This window comes from Verruconis gallopava (genome assembly GCF_000836295.1).
Source record: "Verruconis gallopava strain CBS 43764 unplaced genomic scaffold supercont1.3, whole genome shotgun sequence".
Taxonomy (NCBI): domain Eukaryota; kingdom Fungi; phylum Ascomycota; class Dothideomycetes; order Venturiales; family Sympoventuriaceae; genus Verruconis; species Verruconis gallopava.
In genome coordinates, this window is record NW_015622139.1 from 746,286 (window position 1) to 773,090 (window position 26,805).

Consider the following 26,805-nt stretch of genomic DNA (forward strand, 5'->3'; position numbering starts at 1 on the left):
GGTTCTTTGCATCCTGGAGAAGGGGGAGAAGCTGGTCAATAACTCGGTTTCGCGAGTATGTAGTCAAAGCCGTGAACAGAGGCAGACGCTCTTCCGTCACTTTCTCTCTTAGCTAACCCAACAACGTGCATCGCTCATATTCATCAGGAGCGAGTCAGCACAAATCTATCTGTTGCATCCAAGCTTCCTTGAGATAGGAGCAAAGCATTGATGGCCTTCTATTTGGTCATGATTTCTTCACAACTCGTTGTTCCTGATCTTGCTAATGTTCCCTTGTGTAAATATAAATCTCCCTTCTGGGTTTATCTTTTCATATTCTGTCTGAATCCGCTTGCCTGCTGCTGGCGCGTGTCCTCTGACGCAAAGTCGTGGCTTAGGAACTGCTTTGGCGAATTGAAGAATCGTATATTGGCCTATACCGCTTGTTGCACACACAAAAACTGCTACAATTACAGAACGGATAGCTCGGACCTAATCAATGGAGACCATGAGGTGGCGATAGATATGACTCTCAGTGATAGTTGCAAGAATTGAAACAGCGAAAATATGGGAGACACGTTGTACTAGTCTTGTTCACATGGAAATGCTGATTGCAGCACCAGCAGTATTCCTAGCAATTCTTAACGCAACGCTGTCATACACAACAGCCATTCGTCAGCAAGACCTCCTCTCCCGAACACATGGCCGTTTCCGCATCCTCAAAATAGACATCAGGCTTCCACTGGAGAGATCAATGCAAATTTGCATATCTGAGATTTGTGCAAGATTTTATCCGGTCAGATTTCCGAGCCAAGATGACGTCCCGTGAGGACGAATTCAGACAAATGCAGGACGAATGAGAGTCGGCGTGTAAACGTAAACACCGATCTCAGAATTACAATATGCTTTCAGATAAGTCTATCAGTTATCTTCACTTGTCTGTTCATAATGGCGGGTCCTCTCCTGCCGCGAAGGTCGAAAGGCTGATTTGGACGGGTACCTCAGCCTTGTGCGAGTCATGCATCGAGCTCCGCAGGCAGGGACCCGATCTCAGTGCGACCAAATTTCTAGACGCAGCGCAAATTTCGTATCACATCAATTCACTCCCTACATTCTAACTCTATACGTTTCTGACGAACTATTTGGTAGCATGAGAACTGTATGCGGAGATTTCACCAGATTTTTCAAACAACAATCCACAATGCGCGACCACTAAGCCTTCCTAAGCTCCGCAGCTTCGAGAACCGATCTCGACCTAGATACACAATGATGGCAACGGCGAAGCCAAAGACGGAACCTGAGTCAGCCCCGGTGACAAATGCGGCGCCCGTAGATATCACGGCTCCACCAGCAGATGGGCAGACTGTCCAACATGGGGACAAGACGTACACTACGGTCCAAGAAGGTCTGGCATACATCTTGATCCCGCCAGACACGCCACGTCTGCTAGACCCAAAGACTCACGCCAATGAGCCGTCCCAGTCTGTCTTTTATAATCCCATACAACAATATAACAGAGATCTTACCGTACTGGCCATTCGTGCATTCGGAGAGGACCTTCTCGTTAGGCAGGCGTGGAAGAGCAAAAAGAGAAGAGGGAAGCGAGGTGGTCAATCTAGCAAGGATGGAAAAAAGGAGAACGACACAACTGCTGGGGACAATGCGGTTTCTAGTGCAGACGCCGTGGTGGAGAATACAGAAGAGTCTCTGAGCATGAAATCAGCGCAAACGGCAGAGTCGACTAAACGGAAGTTGGACGATAATTCACAAGGAGACGTTGAGAGAAAGAAGCAGAAACTGACATCAGAGGCTGCGGAGTTTGAGGACGGAGGTATCAATGACGATGATTTGCTAGCAGTCGAAAGCTCAATGGCGGAAAATATGGCTTTCTCAACCTCTCGTGAGACGGAAGGCGTGGAGAAGAAGACGGCCGATGGGTCGACGGATGTTTCTCAAGCGCCTGTTGAGGATCAGGATACTCGGACACAATTTCGCATACTTGATGCCTTGTCGGCAACAGGTCTGAGAGCACTCAGATACGCAAAGGAACTGCCCTTCAACACCCTGACCACAGCCAACGATATCTCTAGACACGCAGTGGAAGCGATCAAACTGAACGTAAAACATAACCGGCTTGAGAAGAAGATCAAAACATCAGTTGGCAATGCAAATGCTCATATGTACAGCTTCGTCGCCCAAGAAGGTGTGGGCGGACCGGGCTCAAAATATCACGTTATTGACCTTGATCCATATGGCACTGCGGTGCCTTTCCTGGATGCGGCAGTGCAGGCTGTAAGCGACAATGGAATGCTCTGCGTAACTTGCACAGATACTGGTGTCTTCAACTCCGTGGGCTACGCCGAAAAGGCATTCGCCCTTTACGGAGGCATTCCTGCAAGAGGCGATTACTGCCATGAAGCGGGCTTGCGCCTGATACTGCACTCCATCGCCGCTACTGCTGCAAAATACGGAATAGCCATCGAGCCTCTTGTCTCCCTATCCATAGATTACTATGCCCGCGTTTTCGTCAGAGTAAAAAAATCTCCCGCAGATGTAAAGTTCCTTGCCAGCAAAACCATGCTTGTCTACGCTTGCGACCACGGCTGCGGCTCATGGACCCCTCAATTCATAATGCGCAGCACGGAGCAGCAGGGAAAGAAAGGTGCAGTATACTACAAGTATACTGTTGCGCAGGGCCCGACGTCAGATCGACTGTGCGAGTGCTGTGGGAGCAAAATGCATATTGTAGGACCTATGTGGGGTGGCCCACTGCATAACCCAAGTTTTATCCAAAAAATATTGGATATGATACCGAATTTGGATGCGGACGTGTACAAGACATTACCGCGGATCGAAGGCATGTTGAGCGTGGCTCAGGAGGAGCTCGCTATTCAGGAGCTGGCTAAGCTGACGGTGCCAAATGAAGTACCAAAACAACAGAGATCCGAAAAGAGAGGACAGGACGAAGAAAGTTCCAATGGCAAAGACAATGCACAAGCACAGGACACTCTAGACTCTCAGAAGCATCTTTTCGAATCTCTTAACACCTCAGTCGTTGATCGGCATCCCTTCTACGTTGTCCCCTCCGCTTTGTCCCGTGTGCTGCACTGCCAAGCGCCATCGGATGCAGAGTTTCGGGGGGCACTCAAAAGCCTTGGCTATCAAGCCGTAAGAAGCCACGCGCTTCCTGGCACGATCAAGACAGATGCTCCCTGGGAAGCCATTTGGGATATTATGATTGCATGGACGAAGTTGAAACCGATTCGAGAAGGGGCTTTAAAAGAAGGCATGGCAGGATATCAGATCATGAAACGAGGCGAAGAAAGGGAGAAGGCCAGTCTCGATGCGGAGAAAGAAAGGTCGGAGTCGGAAAATGATTCATCTGTTGTGGGTGCCATTGTGAACAAAGAGGCAGCTCCTCGTGACTCAGATTCGAAGGACGTTATCTCGGCTTCCCGCGGACGGAAGATTGTGTTCGACGAGAAGTTGGGGAGAGAGCCAGTGAAGAGTAAGAGGATGGTACGGTATCAGCTCAATCCCCGAGCAAATTGGGGTCCGATGGCAAGAGCAAAGTAGGTATACAGGACCATTCGGACCATCTAGATGACCTTCGTCCGGGCAACATCTATTTAGTAGTACACAATTCTGCCGGTCGAGAGTCAGGCCCTGATGTGGATGTTCGGATACATAAGGCAATTCCGAATGAAGGAGTGGCGGGCAAAATGACAATCTCCCATTCACAGGCAAGAAAGCTGGCGCCAGACCATATATGAGCAAATAAAACAGTTGACGCTATAGTAACACGTGATTTGTGTAACTCTTCTCAACTTCAGCCTTCAATGTCAACCGTCTATGTTTTGCTCTTCATTCGTCACATGTCACTCTGCACCACAACAATGTCACGAAAGCGAGTCAAGAGAACGTCTAAGACTGACAACGGTCACATAGGATGCCAACTCCACAATGACGACGAGATCCGTAAGACCAGGTGTAATGGTCTCCAGAAATCTGGACAGCGATGTCGTTACAAGGTCAACCGTGCCGCTGCTGAAGCTCTCATTGCCGACGGATACTTGCCTGTATGCGGCGTTCATAGAGAACAACATATCTACCGCGGGTACTGCGAAGCAACTGCGGAGTGTGGCGAGCGCTGCAACCGCCTTGTGATATGTAAGCCGCCAGAGAACCAGTTATGTGAAGACCATGAAGAGGTAAACGAAGAAGCCTTTTTTTTGGATTCGGGACAAACTGAAAGACACTTGACGCTTTCGGACCAACAAAGCACCGATCCTTTTTTTCCTGTGCTGATTTATCTTCCAGGTACAGCTGACATGTCACATCATGAAGCTGCCGACCGAATTGCGTCTCATGATCTTTGACTTGCTCATCCCCGAAGGGGACATTTCGTTTCACAACACCGGCAATGGACTGTCTAGCACGGCGGCGTTGCTTCGCGTCAACAAACAGATTTCGAACGAAGTCGCAAGCCTCTTCTTTGGGTCTGCGAAGAGAACATGCGTCATCCAGTTTCCAACAGCTTGGCCTAGAGGCGTCTCGGCTGGGACGCTTTACTCGACCCGATTCTTAGATTTCTTGCCAATAGATACCTCGTCACTGGCAAAGTCAAGCGTGTACCGCTTTCGGCACTTCGAGATCAACATCAAGCTTGGTTACGCTTTGATGGATGATTGTGCGTTCTATGAATTCCTGGAGGGGTTTCAGAGAATGCTTTATTGTGTTCAGCGGTGATTACGAAGTTTATCTCCCCGATATGGCAGGATTTGCTGATGATATTTCCCAGACCGCACGCAGGATCAACTACTTCACCGTTTTCCCGGAATGTCGTTGAGGGTCAACACACTGTCACCAATCCCGAGCAAACAAGGTCATGCCGAGTCAAATACTCTTTTGACAGCAATGAACTCTCCTGGGGCGATGGCGGAATGCCCGACTGGTCGTACCCAGAAGAAATATTTGCCGTCGTTAGAGCAGTTCAAGGTGTGCTAGTCATCGTGGATTTCGAGCCAATTGTCCAACACGAGACTGTAGTCTTACGCTATGGCTCAGGAAGTCTCCACTCAAGTGATACTAAATTTGTTGTTACAAAGGACAAAGTTTTAATCGAGGGGGCCGGAGCTGCGAGAACTTTTGAAAAGAGGGTGGACGCCGCGAGGCAGTCATTGAAGAATGCATGGTCCAATCACACAATACGCTACTTCCAAAGCACCAGCGCTGTACGTTGGCAGATGTTCGAGAAGATTCGCAAGCTTTGCACTGCGTTTTACGGCATGGACATAGCCAAGAACGACATTGTTTCCAAATCCACTGTGTGCAGAGAAGACATTCGGTTCATGTATGAACAAGCCACAAACGCTCATCAATTCATTGCAGCTGCGCGATATGCGCTTGCATGCCTTGATACTGGAACGCTCGCGAGAATGCTGAGAGACCTACGAGATTTCTGGCAGACATACTGTCGTTGCAGCGTCACGGCACTCCATGAGTCAAACAAGGCCGTCTACGACTTTTTCCAGCATCCCGAGGTTCAGACGCCGTACGAGGAAATCCGGAACGACACTTTTAAAATTTCAAAGCCCAAACTACTATCGTGGCCGATCCCACGCTTTCGGTGTCCGTTCTTGGGAGGTGCTGAGATCGAATACGACGGTTTATTTGAAAGCTGCCGGGTAAACGGCGTGAGATTCTATCAGCCGCTGACACCACGCAAAGTAAGTGCAGAAGAGACAGGCGCGCATTCTGGGGGCCGAACCTGAATATCTCTCGCAGGCACTGGAACGCTACCGAGAGCTCGAGGAAAATGAGGTCTAAAGCGAATTGAGAGAAGTCTGAATTGCGATTGACGAGCCAGATGGTGGTACAGGATCGACGGAAGAAGAGGGCATCCGGTGGCTTGAAAAGGGGTTTTGCTTATAGCTGGTTCTTGGGAGGGAGTTAGGAGAAGATGCAAAATCAAGAACAAAAGCGGCCGTTTTCATAATGTCCAAAATGGAACAGGTGATCTTTTCCCCCTCCGATTCTTTTGTTTTCATTCTTCTCTCATTCGTCCTTAGAGAGGAACACTTGTTGTACACTCACGCTATGGGTTCATTCGTCCTTTCGCTCGACGACAGGTTGAGCTCTTCAATGGTCTCGCCGAATCCACTGTGTTCGGCACATTCAACGACATGTATATTCCAAGCGCCATTTGGCTCACTACTTTCTGCGAGTCCTAGCCGTGCTGCAGCACAACCTCCGTCAGAATGATCGTGATTCGGCGTGTGTGATCCGGAGGTAGTGGAACGCGAGTTAGGTTGTTCCAAGACGAGCACGTGAATCCACCGGCTTTGCAGCTTAGAAGCACGCTGTTAACGGATGTAAGCTCAGCATGCATTAGCCGCCGTACCAGAAGGATCTAGACATGGTTGCTGCGCTGTTGTTTGCCACGTACGTGCGACACCAGCGATGTGTATAGGCCATGACTTCAGCGCATAACTTAGATGGTGACATGCGGCCGATTCACGTGACTACATTAGACTCCACTGTTGGAAACGTTCAGGTCCATCTTTAGAAATTAGCATTCGCCCTTCTTCAGGGCAATACGAGACGAAAAAAGACAGTGTACGGTCGTTGCAATGAAGGAAATGCGATAAGTATTGCGCGATGCGTGATCTTTCACGTGGAACTCGACCTGATCTAGGCTGTCGTGTGCTTGGCCAAGACGATGCAAGCAGCGAGCAGAACGCCGGGAGGTTCATGCAAGCCGCCTGTGCAGACTGGTCAAGGTCAAATCTTCCTTCTTCATACGGCTGGGCCGGGTGCTTGGACTGTTGCAGGGTCATCTCGATGTCAAAGCAGAAATACGGCGGGCAGACGAGATTCAAAATGACGGGCCGGATGTTGGAATCAATTCTCAGGTCACGATTCTCATCCGCACGCGGCAAGCGTCTGGTCTTCTCCCCGCGAAGATATGGGCATGATGAAACCGATTGGCTTTTGTAGTCTGCACTCGCCGGCGCTGACTGGCGGATCAGGGAGAACCGACACGGTGACCTGTAGTACGTTGTGAGCCACCCGCATGGCCAGTACCAATGTGGTCAGAGCGATCCGGTGTTTGCGCGCAAATTGCAAGTGGAACTGCGTGTATGTGTTTTGTGCGAGCGATGGAGAGAGGAAATTTTGTTTCCAAACAACGAAGATCAGGCAGAAACAAAACCTCTCCACCGCGCAGCCGATGCTACGCTGATCTCCTCGCGTGGGGCGAAGACTGCGAAGGACAGACGGGGAGAGCAGCTGGAGTCGGCGCTCGTCTGCCCGGCTCAGCGACTGTGCAGCACTGCTCTGCCCGTCCACGACTCCACCCAACCATCCCGTCGCTCGCGTCCCATCCCATGCCGTCTGCCTTTTCCCTCCTCCATCACCTCCCTCGCCCCTCGTTCGGAGATGCGCCAAGCACGGCTGCATCTCAAGCCCGATTGGGCGTCGCATTACACCAGCGGCTGCACGATGCCGCCCCTGAGTGGTCGAGGCCGGGCCCAACGGCTTCCTGTTCCTGACTAGCGAAGCAAACCACTATCAGCCGACCGGGTCTTGTCTCTCCTTGGACAAAACCGTCACTGAAACGCGCCTCAATCTCAGACTTGGCCAGGCTCAAAATGAGAGGTCTGAAGATCTTCACGCTCCTTTCCTGTCACCGTCTTCCCTTTTCCTTCTTCACCACTCGCTTCTTCGTCTGCTAAGGTGCTCTCTGCCGTCGACGGGCTGCGCCGCTTCACTCCTTTTCTTTCTCTGTTGGCTGCATCCAGCAATTGTCGCTCATTATCTTTTTTTTTTTTAAATCCACGCCCTGAGCATTGTCGCAAAGTCGCTCCTTGCCCTCTCATCCTCGACGGCAGTGCCGCTTCCCAGCTTTTGCCCTCGATCCAGCCACAAGTCAACCGTCACAATGGCCGCTCGAATCCTTCTGGCAGCAATGACTGTCTTTGCTGCCGTCCAACACGCCGTGGCTCAGACTTGGACATACTGTAACCCTTTGAACAAGACGTGCCCTCCCGATCCCGCCCTGGGTGGCTTTGCCAGCTTCGACATGACGCAGAAGGTCGATCCAGCCGTGTGGAACACCACAGCCGGGCCCATGAGCTACACGAGCAACGGCGCAGAGTTTACAATCAGCGAACGAGGGCAGTCCCCGACGATCCAATCGCAATTCTACATCATGTTCGGAAGCGTGTCCGTGATTCTGAAAGCTGCATCGGGAACCGGCATTATCAGCAGCATCGTGCTGGAGTCCGACGATCTAGACGGTGAGTCTCGCCGTCCAATGCGGTACGCAATCGGAAAGTGCGGTCCACTGACACCACCGTAGAAATCGATTGGGAATGGATGGGCGGCAACACCACCCACGTCGAGACCAACTTTTTCGGCAAGGGCAACACCACCACGTACAATCGTGCAATCTACTATCCCGTCGACGATCCGCAGAACAGCTGGCATAACTACACCGTCCACTGGACGGCCGAGCAACTTCAATGGTGGATTGACGGCCAGATGGTCAGGTCGCTGGATTATGATGGCAATGGTACTCTCAACGGCTACAATTATCCACAGACCCCCATGACCGTCAGATTGGTGCGTTGTTCTGCACGACTCCACTTCTTCATAATCCACAAATTAACATGGACCAGGGTATCTGGGCAGGTGGTGACCCCAAGCAGCCCGAGGGTGTGATCCAATGGGCTGGCGGCATCACCGACTACAAGGACATATACACGATGATGGTCAAGTCGGTCAATGTTACCGACTTTAGCACCGGCAAGCAGTACACATACTCCGACATGTCAGGCTCATGGCAGTCTATCAAAGCCACTGCGTAAGTTTGAAGTTAGCTTTCGCTGGTTGAGATCAGCTCTAACGGGGACACTTAGCGGCAATTCAACTATCCTCAACGAAATCTACCAAAAGCATGGCGTCACCGGCCTGTGGGACAGGTTGACCACTGGTGCCAAATCTGGTATCGTAATCGGTGCCATCTCGGCCGCTGGCGTGCTCTTGGCTGCCCTGCTCGTGTGCTGTGTTGTCCAGGCGCGCAAGGGCAAGAAGGAGAAGGCCATCGCTGATGCGCAGTGGGAGAAGGAACAGGCGGAGTTCAATGAGTACAGAATGCAGATGTTGAACGGCGGCTTCTCGAAGAGCGCCAATACGGTACCACAACATACCTCTTATGCTCAAGGACCTACCGGCAAATTCTAGTCGCCTTCGAATGTCTTTTTTCCCCTCCATCTTGAAAACGTTCATCGTTCAAGCACGTGTACTCTGGCTCTGACTGCTCGGCGTTGAGGATAGTGGGACGATGGTATTGGTCATGAAATTTTGTTTTCTGCTTAGATCTGGGTTCGGGATGCTGGTCATGTCGGGACATCTGGAAGTGTATGAGATAGGCACAGATACCCGCTTTGTGTGTAGAAGCGTAAAAGACTAAACAAGTAAAGCACCCTTTTGTCGCAATGTCTACAAGACCAGCTGATCGATTTTACACGACGGCTCAAACCCTTCGACCAATTCGGAGAGTATCTTCCCCGTCCCCAGAGAGAGGGCTATGCCCCATGGACCGTGACCAGCAGAGACGAACACGCCGCCTTGGCCACCACCTCTGGTCTTCAGCCCGTCGCCCAGCGTCTCGTCCGGAACCCGGCTGACGATGGGCAGTCCGCTTGGCGTAACGGGTCTGAAGCACAACGCCTCCCTTACCACTTGCAAGTCGTCCTTCCCCGGCACACCAAGCAGTTGTTTCGCCATATGCACAAGCTGCTTTACTGCGTCTGGATCCGGCTGGGCTTTGTCAGCACTCGGAGGCAAGGGAATAGCACTGTTGTTCAATCCGCCAAACCAGATCTCTCCGCAGGTGCGCGAGAAGAACTCCGGTTGGAATCCGGGCGAGTCGGTGCAGAACACGGCGTGGGCGTCCGCCTCGCCGCTCGTCCAGCGTGGAGAGCGCAGAAGCAGCGAGTGGCCGGCCAGAGGCGTGATGGGAAGCACCGTGTTGGAGCGTGGGAACAGAGTGCGGAACACGCTGGGCGTCCACGGCCCCGCGGTGACGACGATCCTCGAACATGGAACTACGTTCTGCGTGAGCCGAGCCTCTTGCCATGGTTGCTCAACTTTGCTCGCGACGTACTGTCCGTTTCCGTCCCGTCTTTCGCGCTCAGGATGCGTACGCCTGCCAGCTCGTCCCTCGCGTCCTTGCTGACGCTGAGAACGCTTGCTGGCTGGTGTAGCTGCACACCTCTCCGAACGCACTGGTCCAACAGCCACTCACACAGCTTCTTTGGATCTATCTGAGCAGTCGTGGTACCTTTGCTCAGCCTTTCGAGGTCGTCCCCTTCGTAGCGAGTCAGCCACGTCGGACCTTCTCCATCGCCAGGTTCAGGACAGCCTGCTGCGGTCGCGCACGACGCATGGTCTACGACCCAATTCGGACTCCGGACAGTCTTGACTTTGTTGCTCCTGGATATCGCGTACGACACCGAAACGCTGGGAGAATAACCCCACTTCTCTCGTCCGTCATGTTTCTCTGCCAGCTCTCGGTGCAGCTTAAACGACAGCGCTCCCAGCGCAGAGGCAGCGGGCGCGAACCCTTTCAGAGATCGTTAATACAGATTGACGTCGTGGGACGGGCCTCAGTCGTACAGTCTGCGGCCAAGAACCCTCCTGCAAGACCCGACGCGCACTGAAATAACTCCTGCGACGAGTCGACGAGATGAATGCTTTGCGCTTGTGTGCTGGGTGACTTGGAGAGGTAGTACGCCGTTGACAAGCCTATGATGCCGCTTCCAACGATGATTGTATTTGACGAAGCCATCTCAGCCGAGAGCAGGTAAAGTAGAGATTGTCTAAACTCGTCGCTTGTGCAGTGGATCCCTGTCGGAGCAGATTTTTGTACAGGACTGGTGAACAAGAGATTCTCGTCCGTCGACGTACTTTTATGTAGCCCAGTGAGATATGATCATAGTCGGCGTGCGGAAAGCGGAGCCTTCGATTGTACTTGATCAAACAGTGAGCTTTATAATACCGTACTCTGCGGTCGCTATGACGAAAGGCACGTGAACATTGACTGAGCTTTTTGTTTGAGGAAATAAATGCCGGGATAAACAGAACATGATTAATCTGGCTCGCTTCTGATAACATGTTCGTATAAACGTTGGATGGAATAGAGTCGGACGACATCATAACCGTCCTGTGACACTGGGTTCTCAACGCGATGACGCCCTCGATTAAACTAGACCTACACCCGTTTGCTCTATCCATGAGACATGACACCCACCGCTCGCTACCTAGAAATCCGGATTTCCTGAGAAGATTTTACACACAAATGAAAACTGCGCCAAAGATGCAAGCTCCGTTGCTATCTGTCTCAAAAATCCAAACTTTTTCTTCGTCGCACTTCTATTGGATTCATCTTACACCTTTAGCAACTTCGCCGCGTAATCCGCGATCAAGCTCTCAGTCGGGAAGCTCATTTCCTCCAATTTCTGCGCGTAAGGTGTTGGGACCTCGGCGCCGGTCACTCGTACAGGTGGTGCCTGCAGGTAATCGAAGCCATACTCCACAGCCAACGCAATCAGCTCAGCACCAACACCAAATGAAGGGAAGCCGGACTCGACCGCCATCAGACGACCAGTCTTCTTAACAGATTTGATGATAGCCTCAACATCCATGGGCTTAATAGAGCGTAGATTGATGACTTCCGCCTCAACTCCGTACTTGTCCTTGAGCTGCTGAGCGGCTGTGAGAGACTGTCCCACGCAGCGTGAGAGTGTGACGATGGTTAGGTCCTTGCCGGGGCGTTCAATCTTCGCTTTACCGAACTATTACTTGTTTAGTGAAATGAGTTCGTCTCCCACAGGTGAGTTCTCATACTGGAATGACAAAGTCGTCTCTCTGTGCCTCTTCGCTCATGGGGAACGATTGACCGTAAAGCAGCCTGCATTTTGTGTTAATGTTACCGTCTTCCTGAGCAGGGAGTGACATACTCGTTCTCAAGCACCACGACCGGGTTCGGGTCTCTTATCGCAGCCTTCAACAGACCTTTTGCATCTTCAGAACTCCATGGGCTGACAACCTTCAGCCCCGGAATGCCGCCGTACCAAGCAGTGTAGTCTTGTGAATGCTGTGCCGCAACACCGGCAGCAAAGCCATTAGGACCACGGAAGGTGACGTTGCATGGCTGGATACCACCAGACATGTAGTGCGTCTTTGCGGCGGAGTTAATGATCTGGTCGATGGCTTGCATAGCGAAGTTGAAAGTCATGAACTCGCACTGCGTCGTCCAGTCAGCCCTTTGGACATCTTGGTGGCATGACAAGGGGTCTCACAATAGGATGTAGGCCCGCCAATGCTGCACCGACAGCCAAACCTGCAAAACCCGACTCGGTGATCGGCGTATCAATGACCCTCTTTTCGCCGAAGCGGTCCAGCAGTCCCTTAGTAACCTTGTATGCGCCGTTGTATTGGGCGACCTGATATTTTTTAGTTCTGAACCTGAACTTCGACGATTGTCTTATCATGAGGGTGCAGTCGTACTTCTTCACCTAATATGAAAACTTTAGGATTTGCCTCCATTTCTTCCGCCTGTTCCGCTATGTCAGCTCATGAATGGAGAATTTTCGTCGATATCGAACTCATATTACCATTGCTTCGTTGAGAGCTTCTCGCACCGTCATCTCCTTGGTTCCTGATGATGCGTATGTTCTCCGAGACTGGATGGGTAGTGCTCGGGGGGCATTGCGAGTAATCACCGAACGCGATGGCGTAAGGAGGCGCACTGCCGGCCGGAGGAGGCGGACCGAGGACATGACGACAATTGAATTGAAGAGGAAGTAAATGAGGGAGCGGAGTGGAGGTGTGAAAGGGTGTTCAATGGTTCGCGAGAGAGATGCGTCGCATGGATCTTTTCTGCTGGTGAGCTTTGGGCAAATCCCCAACAAGCTTCAAAGCTTAGGGGTCCAAGCGACCTTACCATTTATAGAACTTCGTCACCATGTCCTCCGTACTCCCATCATTCCCAATTTCTGATAAGCCTTTCTTCTTTTTCCTTTACTTCGGCGCCTAATGTTAACCGTTGGCAACCGGCATGCATACTTTATTTGCTAACTGTTCTCTCAAGTCGCCAGAACGACAGATCAGGCTTCTGACCAGTGATCTGACTGCCGGCTTCGATGATGGCTTGCCTTGCTATACATTAAAGGTTCATGACTGCTTCGATGCATGGCCAGAGTATACGGCTATTTCATACACATGGGGCCCAAGTGCGCCATCTCTGCGGCTTAGAATAAATGGTCATATCTTTGAAGTGGGAATGCATTGCTGGTATGCTCTTTGGCAAGTTCGGCACTACTATGGGGTCTCTTCGCCTGCTATTTGGATTGATTCAATTTGTATCAATCAGGGCGATGACCGCGAGAAGACCTTGCAAGTAGCTTTGATGGGTAAGATTTACTCAAACGCCTCTTGTGTTGCGGCTTGCATCGGCTCCAGCGATGTTTTGTCACGCCTTGAGTCAAGTTTGAAGAAGGACGTTCAATCCAAGTCGGACGTGGTATTGCAAGAACTTGATTCCTTGACTTACTTCAGCCGTCTGTGGATCACACAAGAGCTAGTCCTCGCGTCAAAGATATTGCTTCTTTCCGGCTTAGATACTCTGAGCTGGGATACAATTTCAGCCGCGTTAAAGAATACGGCAGGTTCGGGATCAAGAGCGCAGAATGCTGCCGCAGAGTACCGATCTGGTCAATCTGCAAGGTTGGCTAGTTTGTGCAGAAGCCGTGCAGCACGAGTTCGCGGCGAGTCACCTCCAGCGAATTCGCCAGGCAGCTCAACTCTTTTATCGCTGCTCACAGTCTACAGGCAACTTCGCTGCACTGACCCTCGGGACAAAGTGTATGCTTTACTTTCGCTCCTTCCAACGGAAGATCCCGCACGATTGATTGTGCCCAATTACAACATCAAGACTTTGCAATTATTTCGTATTATCCATGATTTCTGTTGGAAGCACTCAAAAGGACAGGATAGACTCAACGTGCTCCGAGGACTGCAAGATGTAGCAGAAGCAATGACACTCCAGGGCCTGGAGATCAATCCCAATGAAATATATGCAGAGATGGTAAATTCTCACGTGCAGGGTGCAGAAGACCAGCATGCTGGCGTTATGCACAGATTACAGCTCCTCTACACATTCACACTATCTCACGGAGAGTACGGACCCTGTGAAGATCTCACGAATGAAGTGCGTATGGAAGCAACTGCCAGAATGTATTTCCCAAGTTTCAAAGAAGAGGCCTTTTTGAGACAAAAATTGCAACAACTAATGCCGGCCGCACTTGCAGCCGACACAACTTTCAAGATTGTAAGATTCCAGCCAAAAGATGGGATTATGGATCGATGCCCACCCCTGCTATTGGTTCCAGCGACTGCAAGACCGGGAGATGTCATTGCATGTGCCACTTGGGGCGAGCCAATACAATATCCAAGTTTGTTGAAGCAGAGCAACCTTGTGTCATGCTGTTTCCCTATCCTGCGCAGGAAAAAGCATGAACACACATTGACTTTGCTTGGCTGGGCCGTTGTGCTGATGCACGAATACGGCAAGGCTTGGAATCTCTCGATACCGAAAGATCTGGATCAATGCATGGGGTTTTGGCTGAACCACATCATGTCGATACCCCTGGGAGACCATAGAATCATCATTCTGGATTCTGGCTCTGTACTTTTGCACCTATCAATGCCAGATACGTTTGCATTCGCATTGCTCAGTCGCGAAGGGACTCTTGCTTTGAGATACATTTTACCTTCAAGTTCTTCCTACGTGAACCATCCTGCGGTAGTCGATGGTGCCAACCGTTTGAACGAGAATGCTTCCGATCCATTCGGCATGCACCTGTGGTCTGAAATCGTAGTTTCACAGCAATATCTAGATCTGGTGTACTCAAGCCTGTGTCAGTCCGCTATGGCAGCAATTGAAACAACACCAAATCAGGCGAGCTTTGCAGTTCAACTGCAATGCTATCTGCTGGAAGAACCGAAGGCTATGCATCCGGCAATACCATTATGGCTCTGTTTTTTCTACTATTTTCTTGCCTGCCATGTCCTTAACATCGATCCTGAAGATGTCAGTTCCGACCAGGCTCACGCTCTAAAGAATATCGCACCAGAGAAGCTCGATGTGATGCTCTACGCTCTGACCAACACACTTGGAATATTAGAGGAGGATCGTAAATGGCTCCGGTTTGCGGTCCAGGTCCAGGTGAGGGCCGGCTTGAACATGCGAAAGCTAGCCACATTTTTGGAATTCGATTTGAAATACGCATGGATCTGCGATCTCGTCTCAAGCAAGATGGCTATGTGGGCGCTTAACATTCGCAAAATAGCTGATTTTGATTGGGATAAACTCCCATGTTATGATCGAGATAAATTACAAGGGCCCTCCAACGAGCAGGTCCAAAGTCGTTGGGATTTTCCTGAGGAATGGTCTCTGTCTTTTAGGGACGCTGAAGTTGCGTCCAAGTCATTACAAACGCGAGAAAGCGTGATAAAAGACGAGTTACTTGTCGTTTGCTATAAAGCCTTGGCAACATGCCTTGTCGCCAACCAAGCTGATGAGGAATAGAGCTCTGCTACAGTTATTTTGGAGGAAGGGAAGTTCCAATGATAAGTATGACGAGGTATCCTAATGCTACTACAACCACCCTGTATTTAGATCGGCTCCACCATACCTGCGCCATGCTCTCGCTGCTCCCGATGCGGACGACATTATAATAGTTTAAGCTAGGCAAGAGATTGCGAAAAAATACAAAGTCATATGAAACCACGGGAAACGAGAAATCGGACAAAAAGAGACAACCCAGTGACTATGCCTTTGGCTTCCTGCCAACCATCAGATACATAGGCGTGAACAGCTTCTCCTTGCCACCTGCGACGAGGCAGTCCGCAGCCAGAGCCAGCGAATCGGCCGTCTTGGCTGTACCGTGTGGAATGATACCGATCTTCTCGCCAAGACCTAGCAGACGGTGGATAGTCCACCTCGCCGTGTGCGTCATCCTTACAACGGTGAAAAAATCGAACACGCTGCCGATGTACTTGAGCTCGCCGCTCAATGGCCAATACCATGGCGCATAGTCCCTCTTCTCGTGCTCTTCATCAGCAAGATCCTCGTTCAGGATGAGTTCGAAACCGGCGGCCTTCATTGCAGCAAGCGCAACTTCGACCTTCTCCATGTTGGAGATACCGTCACCTTGCTCAATACCGAGACGGATCTCCCGATGATGAGGGTTGTCGTTGTCGTATGCATCAGTCATGAGCCACTCGTACACACCAAAAGTGCCACCTGGCTTAAGGACGCGAAAGATTTCTGAGTAGATACCTTCCAGGGAGGGAGCGTGGACAGTGGCTTCGATAGCGTACACAGCATCAAAGGAATTATCTGGGAAGGTCATTTGCTAAAAGTCTTCATCAGCGGCATGAATCGCGCACTGGAGATGGAACACTCACCATGAAGTCACCCTTGACGAACTTGAGTTTGTCAGCCAGACCTTCCTTGTGTGCGTAGTGAGTTGCACGTTCAATCTGATAGTCGTTGTTGTTCAGGCCGACCACATTTGCACCGGTGAACTTAACAATTTCACGGGCCGGGCCACCTACGCCGCATCCGACGTCAAGAACGGTCATATTCTCCTTGATTCCTATCTGGTGTGCAAGGTAGTGCTCGTGACGTGCGATAGCTTGTCTGAAGGGTTCGCCGTACGCGAACCTGCAGAAGTGGAACGAGCCGCCCTAGGTGCACGTTCAGCCGCAATCGCAGACTCCGATATATTAAGGATACATACCCAGCCATACTCGTACAGATCCGTGGCAAGGTTGTAGTAGTGTCTGGTAAGGGTGGCGTACTCGTCTCTGCGTGCCTTGCGGTCGGCCTCCGTCTCCTCTGCGGAGCTCTTGTTGTCAAAGTGCTTGAAATAGTCCTGCACAGCAAGTTTCTGCGCCTCACTGCCCTTGCCTGCTCGATTTCATCAGCCTCCGCAGCGATGTAAGGCATAGATGCCAGAGAGCTCATACCTATCATGGAGCGAATACCGGCTTCCTTCGTCGCTGTCTTGCCATGTAGCGCATTTCGAAAGTCCAGATCGCGCTGGTGGTCTTCCTTCTCAAGAGCGATAGGCATTTTGGCGGGTCAGTGAATGCAGCCGACTGGATTCAGGAAGCAATTGAAAGGGATTTGAAGTGGACAAGATCAAGCAATATTAGCAAAAGGCGGTCTCAACTGTTTTCAACGCGGAGATTGGACTTGGACATTTCAAGATCCCAATACGTGCTAGTTCCAGGGATCAACCAAACATCCGTCCTCCGGCCAAGCTGCGCTGTTCTCATTGGCTCGGAAACAGCTGTACAACGCCACCCAGCTGCCCACTCCAACCTGCGCTTCAGTGTCCGTGTTAACTTTATGTTATTACTCCTTGCTCGACTGTGCCACGCCTACCACGCCTCTGCCACGGCCCTGGATATAATTCTTCATGCTTCTTCGATTTTACTTGCTGACAGTGCTGATACAGCGTCTTGAAAGCAGCGTGTATCAGCTCGAGGGCAAATATCGAGGCGCAGCACAAGAATTTTCCCAATTCCGCTTAGCGTAGTCACGTGACCATTACCCTGCCTGTAAGTTAGGCCAGAACTTTCACTTGATTATCAACCAGCCCAAGGGATCTCAACGCCTACTTCTGGAGCCAACTGTGCCATGTACGCATTCTAAGCAACTTATGCGAAGCTAAAGCTACGACTTGAACGGACGGGAGGGAAACTGAACCTCATATCTAGACAAACGAGGATCTGAACGCATCTTGGTCGGATACGACTTGATCCGGGCCGGTAAACCCACTATTTCGTTCGTCTCGTTCAGACACGGTCATAGAAACGATCTCGTACCAGCACCGGATACAGATCCCAGTATTCCGTTCAAATTAAAAGTCGCTTTAGATAGCGCAAGCGGCTTGCGCTGCGTAGCGCCACAGTCGAAATTATGGCTCCGAAACTCGATGTGAACAGAGCGGGATGGGAGGAAACAGATATGCCTTCTGTGTGCGAGACATGCCTTGGCGAGAACCAGCAATTCATGCAAATGCTGAAGGAAAGCCACGGTGCCGAATGCAAGATCTGCAGCCGACCTTTCACCTTGTTTAGGTAAGTACTCACGACCTGCGAGCATACTCTCAGCATATTTACGAGACGTTCTGGGCTATTCTTAAGCTTCGATTGATAGCTATTTGGTTCCGTGTCTTTTTGCTATTTTTGGTCTTAAAAAGATTCATATTTCCTTTGACCAAACCAGAAGCTAATGCAGAATAGATGGAAGACAGACCGAACAAGTCGACAAAAAAGAACAATCATCTGTTTAACATGTGCACGGACGAAGAACTGCTGTCAGCATTGCATGCTTGATCTCCAATTCGGATTGCCCATTGTTATCAGAGACACAGCCTTAAAGATGGTCAGTGGCCCCAACAGCGATATCAACAAGCAGTATCACGCGCAGCAGAATGAGAAGCTGCTAGAGGAATCGGGTGTTTCCGAGGAATTCAACAAGACGAACGAAAAAGCACATGATCTCTTAAGAAGATTAGCCGCGAGCGAACCCTACTATAAAAAGCAACGGCGCTTAGAACTTGAAGCTGAAAGCGAGGGAGCGGCTAGTCCTTCTGCAGGGATGAAAGCTTTACCGCCTGCAGGCACCGGGCCTGTGAGATCGCGAGATGCAAAGTTGGCTGGAGCGGTGGCGGCACGTGGAAACTCGCGAGGTGGACGAGGGGGCGTTAGAGGGGGATTTAGAGGATCCGTGCCGATACGGCCAGAAGATATTGCACCGCCTGCCGACAAAAATATCACATCACTCTTTGTCACCGGCGTGGAGGACGATCTTCCCGAGCATGAGATACGGACGTTCTTTACCAAGTTCGGCACACTGCGCTCGCTCGTCTGTTCGCATAGAGCGCACTCAGCGTTTGTCAATTTTGCAACAAGGCAGGGGGCAGAAGCTGCTGCGGAAGCATGCCAGGGACGAGCTGTTGTAAAGGGAGTTCCGCTGAGGGTGCAATGGGGAAAGCCAAAGCCACTTGATACGCTGGACAGGGAGCAGCGAATCGAGAATGCAAAGGCTGGTAGAGCAGTCGCTCCACTTTCTTCACATAGATTGCAGGGACCGACTGGTGAGAATGCCATTGAGGCAACACCCGCAGAGGATCTCGACTCTTTGGTACCAAGTAAGCCACCGGGTGAAGAAGACGTCCAATATGCAGCACTGGCAGGAAACTGATTCTATGTCGACAAAATGCATATATTGATATCATATGGGCGTACCAAAAAGGGTCGGAATTGTATACCAGCATAGGTTGTTCATGTAGATTTGAATGGTATCGGGAATATTTCTTAGCATTCATTGATGCTTGGGGTATCACTAGTTATTTTATACAATATGAACACAGATACACCAATTCCCAGACTCAGTATCATGATAACGAGCCAACTTTGGCATTTTTCAACGTATTCCTCCCGCGAATGATGGGTGGCGGATTTTTAATTGTTTCGTTGTCCCCCCTCTCAATGTGCTCATGAATGTTGAGCTTATATCTCTGGTTTGCCTCATCGTATTTGCCTTGAACCACGTTCTGCTTCAGTATTATACCAACGTCTTTGGCATGTTGGATGGCGTTCTGAATCTCCTCTGGGTTGCTAAGAGAGCGGTTGGCCTCGAAGCCCTCGCGGGCGAGTTTGCGGGCAGAAAGTAGCATCCGAGTGTCACCTGTCATTCGTTTAGAACAGCATAGAAATAAAAGCTTGATTGTTGTACCATTGAAGGCTATCCTTGTGGATCGCAGCAGCTGTCTGTACACGGCGAGAGCCATCTTGGATTATCGAAAGGCTCGAATGATGTACTGGGGAGAGCTTAGGGCCGCAAAGACGATCGACTGTATACAGAAACCAAGTTGGCTTTATAGATGCGCAGAATCTGCCGAATTGATGTTCTTGTGCAAAGACGATGTCGTCGTGTGAATGTTCCGTTTCCCGAGCCTTCGACTTTGACCACCATCTGTGCACGGACATTCCGCATTTCGAAAAAATTATTCTGGGATCCGCCAAGTACACAACTGCGGAACTACAGCATAGTCATACAGACAAATAAAATAGCATGGCGAACACTGTCCAGATCTCGCTGCCGCTGCCTGTCTTGCCTAGCGGTTGGTCCGCTGAGAAGGATTTCAAAGCTGTTGGCAGCCTCTCCAGCCCTGTCCATCGGAGCGTTGAACCTGTGGGCGCTCATTTTCTCGCATACGCTCGCAGAAAGCGATTCAAGCGCACTTTCTCTGAGGATGAGCGTATCCAGGCGGCTGAAAATGCTAAGAAGGTTGAGGATCAAGACGATGGTGAGATCAGCGAGCCTGAGGATCCACTGATGTTACAACGCGATCCTAAGCAGTGGAAGGTCGGTAGTGGATGAATTCTAGAACATCTGATGACCCAACACTGATGGCATGCGTAGGAGCAAGACCACTATGCTGTTCTTGGTCTCTCAAAGTACCGCTACAAGGCAACCGAGGAGCAAATCAAGCGTGCCCACCGAAAGAAGGTGCTTAAGCACCATCCAGATAAGAAGGCTGCGTCCGGCAGCAACGAGGACGACTCCTTCTTCAAGTGTATTCAGAAGGCAACAGAAGTGCTGCTCGACCCCGTCAAACGCCGTCAGTACGATTCTGTTGATGAAGGTGCAAATGTCGAACCTCCCACCAAGAAGCAGACGCAAAAGGGCAATTTCTATAAGCTATGGGGCCCCGTCTTCGAGTCCGAGGCCCGATTCTCCAACAAGCATCCTGTACCGAAGCTCGGGGACGAAAATTCGACTAAGGAGGAGGTTGAGGAATTCTACGACTTCTGGTACAATTTCGATTCGTGGCGCTCGTTTGAATACCTCGATCAGGACGTGCCTGACGACAACGAGTCTCGCGACCAGAGGCGTCATATTGAACGCAAGAACAATAACGCCCGCAAGAAGAACAAGACAGAGGACACAGCGCGGTTGCGCAAGTTGGTAGACGACGCGTTAGCCTTGGATGAGCGTATCAAAAAGTTCCGCAAGGAGGAACACGCCCAAAAGAACAAGAAGCGTCTTGAAAAGGAAGCTGCCGAAAAGAAGGCTGCCGAAGAAGCGGCCAAGAAGAAGGAAGAGGAAGCCAGGTTGGCTGCTGAACGTGAGGCTGCCGCCAAATTGGAGAAGCTGGATGCAAAGAAGGCAAAGGAGGCCGCAAAGAACGCAGCGAAGAAGAACAAGCGTGTTGTCCGTGGCGCGGCCAAGGACGCGAATTACTTCGCTGAGGGCGATGCGAGCGCCAGCCAGATCGAGACTGTGCTCAACGACGTCGATGCTGTGATCACCAAGATTGATAACGAGGAGCTGGCTGAACTAACGGCCAAGTTGAATGGCAAGAAGGATGCTGGGGAGATCAAGGCGGTGTTTGCAGCTGAAGTCGCAAGATTGAAGGCCGCTGGAAAGGCGAAGGACGGTGAGCTCAAGTCTTTGGAGTAGATTACTTTTATCCGCTCTGATCAATTTCGATCGAGCTTGTGGTTTAGTTTGCTTCCGCTGGATACACCTAGAACTAGAGGTGGGTGCCGATATCAGTAACGACGTGGACTATTTCGATTGCCAGTGTAGCCTTCGAATAGTGTTCTTCGAAGCTTCCTATAGTCCTCCGTTTCTGCGCCGACCGGCTTCCAATTCCAATTACACATCTAAAACTACTTTGTACTTCGTGAGGGTTATAAGCTGTTAGTGAAAAATACGACGCTAGGTGTATGAGCACGAGTCCGAATAACAAAAGCCATCTGAAAGAGCTGACTCCTCAACGGCAAGAGCAGATGTGGCGGAATACGTAGATAGGATGCAGCAGAACAAACGGGATGAATTCTCCTTCGCGATCTCTCTATGATGATCTTTTATGAGCACTATTTGGAATGTACATAGTGGACCGCATTTATCACGACTCCTCCCCGCTGTTGTTACATGGCGCGTGGCATCTAGTGCGCCGCAGATGGTGCGGCCTCCTCCTCGGGCTACACAAGTTAATGTGGTCAGCGAAGACACTTCAGGGCTTTTTCGAGAAGGCTCCACAGGTCCAGCATCAGCGCTTCCTTCGCTAGCGATAGCTTCCGAAGCAGCAGATGTCGACCAAAATCTACGGGACAAATCTTACCTCAAACCAGTCCTCCTCAACCATAGCAGAGTCAGCACCGTCGGAACTTGCTGCACCCTCGACCTCGACTTGCTGGGTCTCGTAGCTCTTAAGATCGTTGGCAAGGTCAGTCTCCTCCGGAGACTTTGGTGTCGCTGGGACCGAGAATTTCTGCTCCCAAGCATCAGTACCATCCACCTAGGGCTGCCTGCTGACGGCTGTAGTCCGGGCGGGACAGTGTTTACCTGGACGTGTCCCTCGCTGTCCTTCGCAACGTTGATGGTGGGTTGCTTGTAGTTCTTGATTTCGCGCAGGTAGATCTAGGCAACATACGTGAGCACATAGCGGTCTCTTAGAGCGATGCGGAGGTCGGAAAGATGACACATACGTCCTGGACAAGGTCTGCCGAGCGGACGGCAGAAGGTGTGAAGATGGTCCGGCGAGCGGACTGGACGGCAATGCGAGCCATCAACGGGCGCTGTGTCCATCAGCAAAGTTGTCAATTGGAATTGAACCATCATCAGGGACTCACCGCAGCCCTCAACGATTGCGCGATCATGGTTGTGGAGTGGGTGTCGACCTCAATTGGATGGTTGGACGTCGAGAGGGAAAAGAGTTCGCAACCGAGCAGCAGGGCCCAGGTGCGGCCAAGCCTCGAAGCTCGAAGCCTCCGCTAACTCCCGTTCTGCGATCGTCGTAACCCCATTCTGTGCCTGCACAACACCTCGCTTCCCATACCACTTTACTTTTTTTTAACCATTCCTAGACTGTCCAGCAATCTGTTAATACTTTGCACCTCTCTTTCTTTGTGTACTTTTTTTGTCTTTCTTCTTCGTCGTTGTTTCGTTGACTTCGTGCTGACAGTCGTCGCAACCCCCCTCTTTCCGTTCGAGCCGTACCAAGATACCAAGATACCCCCTTCGCCGGCCCAGGGCTGCTTCGATAGCAGAGCCTGCGACCTCAAGCATCTTCTCACTTCCTACGCATACGCGCCTCTTTCTTGCTTCTTGGTGAAATCCAATCTCACCTTCCTTCGATATTTTTCCGCATAAGGCTCGAACGCTTTTCGAAACGGCTCCCTGAAACAGCGCGCTCGTGCCACAGTGAGTGGTACGCGATAGGCATCGACTGCACAATTTCTTGTTGTGCCATACATATCCACGTGGAAGATACACAGCAAGGCCATGGCATCACTGAAGAGTTCGAGATAGCCTCGTAGTTTCAGTTCATTATTCAACCTGCAGAAGCGAACACATAAACCACGAAAGATGGACCCGAAAGACGTCCCCATTCCCACATACGAGGAAGCAACCTCAAGCACGCCCACAGTCGAAAGACAGGGACTGCTAGGCTCAAGCCTGTCCAGAAGAAGCGGGTATTTCCCGCCCGCCAGTGACCAATCTGTGCGCAGCAGTACGGACACCTTGGAGGGGCTTGACAATGATGATGAATCAGATACTGACAATGAAGCCGAAGGGCTGCGCCGCGAGGTTGAGCAGATGGACATGGATGACCTGGAGGACGGCCGGAGAGCTCGTGGAAAGGGCTGGGTTGGTAGGTTACTAGGCTTCAAACGACGGCTCGGCCGGTCGTGGAGTTGGCGACCGTCGTGGGATACGGGTTATGTGTATAGTCGCCTCACAACGGGTCTTCCGAGCATACCATCGCTCCCAGAACGGTTCACACCCAGCTTACCCATCCTGGCGCGATTGTTAGGGCTGTTCCTCATCATCGCGCTTGGCTATGCGCTGTTTGTGTTTGAACTGCTGCCGAATGCCCGGAATTCCCTTGGCCAGATGATGTTTGATCAGGAGAGTGTGCGCCAGTTTGCGCAGGCGCATGTTAATGGCAGTAGAATAGAGGAGTACCTAAGACATGTTACAAGCTTTGACCATATGGCTGGCACAGAGGGGAGTCTGTATCTGGCAAAATGGATGCAGGGTTTGTTCGTGGACGCGGAGATGGATACGGTTCGTTTGGACAAGTATGCTAACTCAAAAAAAAAAAAAGCTCTTGAGCTGGATGCTAATCTTCTCTAGATATTATGTGTATCTGAACTATCCGAAGCCAGGAGGCCGACGCGTTGCTATCGGGGATCCTCCAGAACTCGCATGGGAAGCAGAGCTTGAAGAGGAACCCGTCTATCCGGGAGACAACTCCAAGAGCAATACACTGGTTTTCCACGGACTATCACGAGGTGGCGATGTCAGTGGACCTCTTGTATATTGTAACTATGGCTCGAGAGCAGATTACAAGCGCATGTATGACAGCGGTATTGATATCAATGGAACGATTGCGCTGGTCAAGTACTACGGTGACCAGAGTGATAGGGCTTTGAAAGTCAAGGCGGCAGAGGAATGGGGAGTTAAAGGTGTCTTGATCTACTCAGATCCTGCAGATGATGGATTTTTGAAAGGTGAGCCGTGGCCTGAAGGACGATGGCGACCAGCAGACGGCGTTCAGCGCGGTACAGTAGGACTTACCAGCTGGATCGCGGGAGACGTTCTTACCCCCGGTTGGGCCTCAACAAAAGATTCCTCGAGGATAAGTAAGGATGAGAATCCCGGTTTAGTCAATATACCAAGTCTGCCGCTCTCTTGGAAGGATGCGCAGAAGCTTCTTCAGGCACTCAAGGGACATGGTCAACAGATTCCGCAGGAGCTTCAAGGGGGTGTGCCTGATGTCGAGTGGTGGTCAGGAGACAAAACCTCGCCCATCGTTAACCTGAAGAACGACCAAGACGAGGTAGAAAAGCAACCAATCTACAATTTGGTAGGCTCTATTGAAGGCATGGAGAGCTCACACAAGAAGATCATCGTTGGCAATCACCGAGATGCATGGTGCTTCGGTTCTGGTGACCCTGGGAGCGGTACAGCTGTTATGTTGGAGGTGATCAGCGTCTTCAAGCATCTTCGTATGCAAGGGTGGCGGCCATTGAGGACGATCGAATTCATCTCTTGGGATGCCGAGGAGTACAACTTGATTGGGAGCACGGAGCATGTGGAAAACTATTTGACTGAGCTCCGTGAAGACGCTGTTGCGTATCTGAATGTGGATGTCGGTGTCGTCGGGCAGAATTTCTGGACTGCAGCTGCTCCACTCTTCAAAGAAGCGCTCTACCGTGTTCTCGGCCGCGTCTCAGACCCGGTACGCAACGATACGCTCCTCAATTTGTGGAAGAAAGACAACACCCAAGTCCAAAATCTCAATGCAGGAAGTGACTATCTGGCTTTCCAAACCATGTCCGGAACCTCGAGCATCGATTTTGGTTTCGGGAGCCTCCAAGACCAATCCTACCCCTACCACAGTTGCTATGAAACCTTTGAGTGGATGATGAAGTTTGGAGATCCGAATCTTGTATACCACAAACTCCTTGCCGAGGTGTGGGTCCTTCTCATTCTTGAGCTTAGTGGCGAGATGATCCTTCGGCTTGACATTGCTGAATACGCGAATGCCGTGGTCGGCTACGTGGAGAGCTTGCAAAGGTTCTCTGAAGCGAAAGGCGCACCCTGGGCTGACGAACAGGGCAATGGCGGATTCAGGCTGGACGGCCTATGGGACGCAGCCAAGCTTCTCGTCGAGAAGGCTGCGCAATTTTCCAGTTGGGAGAATTGGTGGGACATGGAGTTCTATGGACGAGGCGGCCTCGAGACAAACGCACTCGCCATGCAGCGTGTCCTTCACAACGAGCGCGCCTCTGACTTCGAGACAAACCTGCTCGACATACCGGATGCGGAAACTCCGTCGTCTAGTCGACACGGCGTAGGCGGGTTCTTCGATGCGCTCATCCACGGCGGCTTGGGGAACGTGCACACTAAGCACAACAGCACCGAGGACCCGAGCGCTACGATTAATGCAGGCACAGCGGCGGAGAATGGGATCGTGGCTCGTGAGCAATTCAAGCATGTGGTGATTGGGCCGCGGAAGTGGCAAGGTTACGAGGGTGACACGTTCCCGCACGTCAGAGACGCGATTGAGGAGCAGGATTGGGTTAAGGCACAGGAAAAGGTCGATACGGCCGCGAGGGTCATTCGTAGAGCAGCCGAAAAGCTTGTGCAGTGATCGATTTGTTGATGGATGTACGGATCGAACAACAGGGTCGTTCGCCTCGTATTCTGTTCTAGGAGGTCTAGTCCCTTTTCTCCTTTGGGTATTCTCGTGCATTGCATCGTAAAACCATGAATGTAGATATCGGACGTCAGGCTTGTTGGATGGGTCTCATTTCGTCTGTCAATATAAACCTTGTGGGCTACAGCACAGTCATTCCGGTGATGAGACAGTGATTCATGTTGCGATAACGAGGGGAGTCTTGATGCCATTGGCGGCAAGACTACGACAAGCGATGTGGGCGTACGCTGCAGGCGATCTGAGTTCAACAAAGAGCCGACCTGTCTCATTTTGATGGGTAAAAGCTTTATGCAAAACCGCATGCAGTAAACACATCAGATAGGTGATTTGACGCGCATGCTGAGGCTGCTGCATGACATGCTGCGAACGGCCGGTTACACCCGCATCGTAGGCAATCATGCTGCTGCATGAGGTCACAGCGCACACGCGGTGCCGT

The 26,805-nt window shown here is 51.1% G+C and overlaps 12 protein-coding genes across 12 annotated transcripts; 7 read left to right on the forward strand and 5 right to left on the reverse strand.

Annotated features, from left to right (window-relative positions):
• Nucleotides 1–1,062: 1,062 nt before the first annotated feature.
• PV09_01210 (N2,N2-dimethylguanosine tRNA methyltransferase) lies at nt 1,063–3,824 on the forward strand. Its single transcript, XM_016354066.1, has one exon. The coding sequence runs from the start codon at nt 1,141–1,143 to the stop codon at nt 3,553–3,555; it is 2,415 nt and encodes an 804-aa protein (XP_016218161.1). The 5' UTR covers nt 1,063–1,140; the 3' UTR covers nt 3,556–3,824.
• Nucleotides 3,825–3,875: 51 nt separating this feature from the next.
• PV09_01211 (uncharacterized protein) lies at nt 3,876–5,808 on the forward strand (the record flags this gene model as incomplete). The annotated part of the gene is made up of 4 exons (XM_016354067.1): nt 3,876–4,190; nt 4,300–4,724; nt 4,781–5,708; nt 5,767–5,808. The coding sequence occupies 4 exons, from the start codon at nt 3,876–3,878 to the stop codon at nt 5,806–5,808; spliced, it is 1,710 nt and encodes a 569-aa protein (XP_016218162.1).
• A 1,671-nt stretch (nt 5,809–7,479) lies between these two features.
• Nucleotides 7,480–9,599, forward strand: PV09_01212 (uncharacterized protein). Its single transcript, XM_016354068.1, has 4 exons — nt 7,480–8,279; nt 8,342–8,604; nt 8,661–8,845; nt 8,901–9,599. Exons 1-4 carry the CDS (start codon nt 7,922–7,924, stop codon nt 9,223–9,225), a joined length of 1,131 nt encoding a protein of 376 aa, XP_016218163.1. The 5' UTR covers nt 7,480–7,921; the 3' UTR covers nt 9,226–9,599.
• Nucleotides 9,324–11,018, reverse strand: PV09_01213 (uncharacterized protein). Its single transcript, XM_016354069.1, has 3 exons — nt 10,663–11,018; nt 10,151–10,609; nt 9,324–10,091 (listed from the first exon to the last, which is right to left on the reverse strand). Exons 1-3 carry the CDS (start codon nt 10,832–10,834, stop codon nt 9,484–9,486), a joined length of 1,239 nt encoding a protein of 412 aa, XP_016218164.1. The 5' UTR covers nt 10,835–11,018; the 3' UTR covers nt 9,324–9,483.
• Nucleotides 11,019–11,037: 19 nt separating this feature from the next.
• On the reverse strand, nt 11,038–12,945 carry PV09_01214 (uncharacterized protein). Its single transcript, XM_016354070.1, has 6 exons — nt 12,663–12,945; nt 12,556–12,603; nt 12,348–12,491; nt 12,006–12,292; nt 11,893–11,956; nt 11,038–11,840 (listed from the first exon to the last, which is right to left on the reverse strand). The coding sequence occupies exons 1-6, from the start codon at nt 12,825–12,827 to the stop codon at nt 11,433–11,435; spliced, it is 1,116 nt and encodes a 371-aa protein (XP_016218165.1). The 5' UTR covers nt 12,828–12,945; the 3' UTR covers nt 11,038–11,432.
• A 103-nt stretch (nt 12,946–13,048) lies between these two features.
• Nucleotides 13,049–15,873, forward strand: PV09_01215 (uncharacterized protein). Its single transcript, XM_016354071.1, has one exon. It carries the CDS (start codon nt 13,106–13,108, stop codon nt 15,635–15,637), a length of 2,532 nt encoding a protein of 843 aa, XP_016218166.1. The 5' UTR covers nt 13,049–13,105; the 3' UTR covers nt 15,638–15,873.
• On the reverse strand, nt 15,558–17,313 carry PV09_01216 (uncharacterized protein). Its single transcript, XM_016354072.1, has 4 exons — nt 17,083–17,313; nt 16,854–17,023; nt 16,519–16,800; nt 15,558–16,466 (listed from the first exon to the last, which is right to left on the reverse strand). The coding sequence occupies exons 1-4, from the start codon at nt 17,186–17,188 to the stop codon at nt 15,879–15,881; spliced, it is 1,146 nt and encodes a 381-aa protein (XP_016218167.1). The 5' UTR covers nt 17,189–17,313; the 3' UTR covers nt 15,558–15,878.
• A 172-nt stretch (nt 17,314–17,485) lies between these two features.
• PV09_01217 (uncharacterized protein) lies at nt 17,486–19,513 on the forward strand. Its single transcript, XM_016354073.1, has 2 exons — nt 17,486–18,201; nt 18,367–19,513. The coding sequence occupies exons 1-2, from the start codon at nt 18,041–18,043 to the stop codon at nt 19,328–19,330; spliced, it is 1,125 nt and encodes a 374-aa protein (XP_016218168.1). The 5' UTR covers nt 17,486–18,040; the 3' UTR covers nt 19,331–19,513.
• PV09_01218 (uncharacterized protein) lies at nt 19,390–20,056 on the reverse strand. The gene is made up of 2 exons (XM_016354074.1): nt 19,865–20,056; nt 19,390–19,816 (listed from the first exon to the last, which is right to left on the reverse strand). The coding sequence occupies exons 1-2, from the start codon at nt 19,917–19,919 to the stop codon at nt 19,524–19,526; spliced, it is 348 nt and encodes a 115-aa protein (XP_016218169.1). The 5' UTR covers nt 19,920–20,056; the 3' UTR covers nt 19,390–19,523.
• A 55-nt stretch (nt 20,057–20,111) lies between these two features.
• PV09_01219 (uncharacterized protein) lies at nt 20,112–21,980 on the forward strand. Its single transcript, XM_016354075.1, has 2 exons — nt 20,112–20,497; nt 20,555–21,980. The coding sequence occupies exons 1-2, from the start codon at nt 20,204–20,206 to the stop codon at nt 21,593–21,595; spliced, it is 1,335 nt and encodes a 444-aa protein (XP_016218170.1). The 5' UTR covers nt 20,112–20,203; the 3' UTR covers nt 21,596–21,980.
• On the reverse strand, nt 21,952–22,893 carry PV09_01220 (uncharacterized protein). The gene is made up of 5 exons (XM_016354076.1): nt 22,774–22,893; nt 22,630–22,719; nt 22,487–22,561; nt 22,263–22,412; nt 21,952–22,122 (listed from the first exon to the last, which is right to left on the reverse strand). Exons 1-5 carry the CDS (start codon nt 22,798–22,800, stop codon nt 22,087–22,089), a joined length of 378 nt encoding a protein of 125 aa, XP_016218171.1. The 5' UTR covers nt 22,801–22,893; the 3' UTR covers nt 21,952–22,086.
• Nucleotides 22,894–22,954: 61 nt separating this feature from the next.
• Nucleotides 22,955–26,578, forward strand: PV09_01221 (uncharacterized protein). The gene is made up of 2 exons (XM_016354077.1): nt 22,955–24,225; nt 24,281–26,578. Exons 1-2 carry the CDS (start codon nt 23,510–23,512, stop codon nt 26,301–26,303), a joined length of 2,739 nt encoding a protein of 912 aa, XP_016218172.1. The 5' UTR covers nt 22,955–23,509; the 3' UTR covers nt 26,304–26,578.
• Nucleotides 26,579–26,805: the final 227 nt, after the last annotated feature.

Excerpts from the sequence above, each read along its gene's own strand:
- PV09_01210 (XM_016354066.1), top strand. The coding sequence starts at position 1,141 with ATGCGGAGATTTCACCAGATTTTTCAAACAACAATCCACAATGCGCGA.
- PV09_01212 (XM_016354068.1), top strand. The coding sequence starts at position 7,922 with ATGGCCGCTCGAATCCTTCTGGCAGCAATGACTGTCTTTGCTGCCGTC. Across the intron at positions 8,280-8,341 it reads GGAGTCCGACGATCTAGACG|AAATCGATTGGGAATGGATG; the intron begins GTGAGTCTCGCC and ends ACACCACCGTAG. Across the intron at positions 8,846-8,900 it reads CAGTCTATCAAAGCCACTGC|CGGCAATTCAACTATCCTCA; the intron begins GTAAGTTTGAAG and ends GGGGACACTTAG.
- PV09_01213 (XM_016354069.1), bottom strand. The coding sequence starts at position 10,834 with ATGGCTTCGTCAAATACAATCATCGTTGGAAGCGGCATCATAGGCTTG. Across the intron at positions 10,610-10,662 it reads AGGGTTCTTGGCCGCAGACT|GGTTCGCGCCCGCTGCCTCT; the intron begins GTACGACTGAGG and ends GATCTCTGAAAG. Across the intron at positions 10,092-10,150 it reads AGACGGGACGGAAACGGACA|TTCCATGTTCGAGGATCGTC; the intron begins GTACGTCGCGAG and ends CGCAGAACGTAG.
- PV09_01214 (XM_016354070.1), bottom strand. The coding sequence starts at position 12,827 with ATGTCCTCGGTCCGCCTCCTCCGGCCGGCAGTGCGCCTCCTTACGCCA. Across the intron at positions 12,604-12,662 it reads AAGCTCTCAACGAAGCAATG|GCGGAAGAAATGGAGGCAAA; the intron begins GTAATATGAGTT and ends ATAGCGGAACAG. Across the intron at positions 12,492-12,555 it reads TTTTCATATTAGGTGAAGAA|GTCGCCCAATACAACGGCGC; the intron begins GTACGACTGCAC and ends AAAAAATATCAG.
- PV09_01215 (XM_016354071.1), top strand. The coding sequence starts at position 13,106 with ATGCATACTTTATTTGCTAACTGTTCTCTCAAGTCGCCAGAACGACAG.
- PV09_01216 (XM_016354072.1), bottom strand. The coding sequence starts at position 17,188 with ATGCCTATCGCTCTTGAGAAGGAAGACCACCAGCGCGATCTGGACTTT. Across the intron at positions 17,024-17,082 it reads CGGTATTCGCTCCATGATAG|GCAAGGGCAGTGAGGCGCAG; the intron begins GTATGAGCTCTC and ends GAAATCGAGCAG. Across the intron at positions 16,467-16,518 it reads TCGTCAAGGGTGACTTCATG|CAAATGACCTTCCCAGATAA; the intron begins GTGAGTGTTCCA and ends GAAGACTTTTAG.
- PV09_01217 (XM_016354073.1), top strand. The coding sequence starts at position 18,041 with ATGGCTCCGAAACTCGATGTGAACAGAGCGGGATGGGAGGAAACAGAT. Across the intron at positions 18,202-18,366 it reads CGACCTTTCACCTTGTTTAG|ATGGAAGACAGACCGAACAA; the intron begins GTAAGTACTCAC and ends AATGCAGAATAG.
- PV09_01218 (XM_016354074.1), bottom strand. The coding sequence starts at position 19,919 with ATGGCTCTCGCCGTGTACAGACAGCTGCTGCGATCCACAAGGATAGCC. Across the intron at positions 19,817-19,864 it reads CACAAGGATAGCCTTCAATG|GTGACACTCGGATGCTACTT; the intron begins GTACAACAATCA and ends AACGAATGACAG.
- PV09_01219 (XM_016354075.1), top strand. The coding sequence starts at position 20,204 with ATGGCGAACACTGTCCAGATCTCGCTGCCGCTGCCTGTCTTGCCTAGC. Across the intron at positions 20,498-20,554 it reads GCGATCCTAAGCAGTGGAAG|GAGCAAGACCACTATGCTGT; the intron begins GTCGGTAGTGGA and ends TGGCATGCGTAG.
- PV09_01220 (XM_016354076.1), bottom strand. The coding sequence starts at position 22,800 with ATGATCGCGCAATCGTTGAGGGCTGCG. Across the intron at positions 22,720-22,773 it reads CGCAATCGTTGAGGGCTGCG|CGCCCGTTGATGGCTCGCAT; the intron begins GTGAGTCCCTGA and ends TGATGGACACAG. Across the intron at positions 22,123-22,262 it reads TTGAGGAGGACTGGTTTGAG|CCCGAGGAGGAGGCCGCACC; the intron begins GTAAGATTTGTC and ends TAACTTGTGTAG.
- PV09_01221 (XM_016354077.1), top strand. The coding sequence starts at position 23,510 with ATGGACCCGAAAGACGTCCCCATTCCCACATACGAGGAAGCAACCTCA. Across the intron at positions 24,226-24,280 it reads GATACGGTTCGTTTGGACAA|ATATTATGTGTATCTGAACT; the intron begins GTATGCTAACTC and ends AATCTTCTCTAG.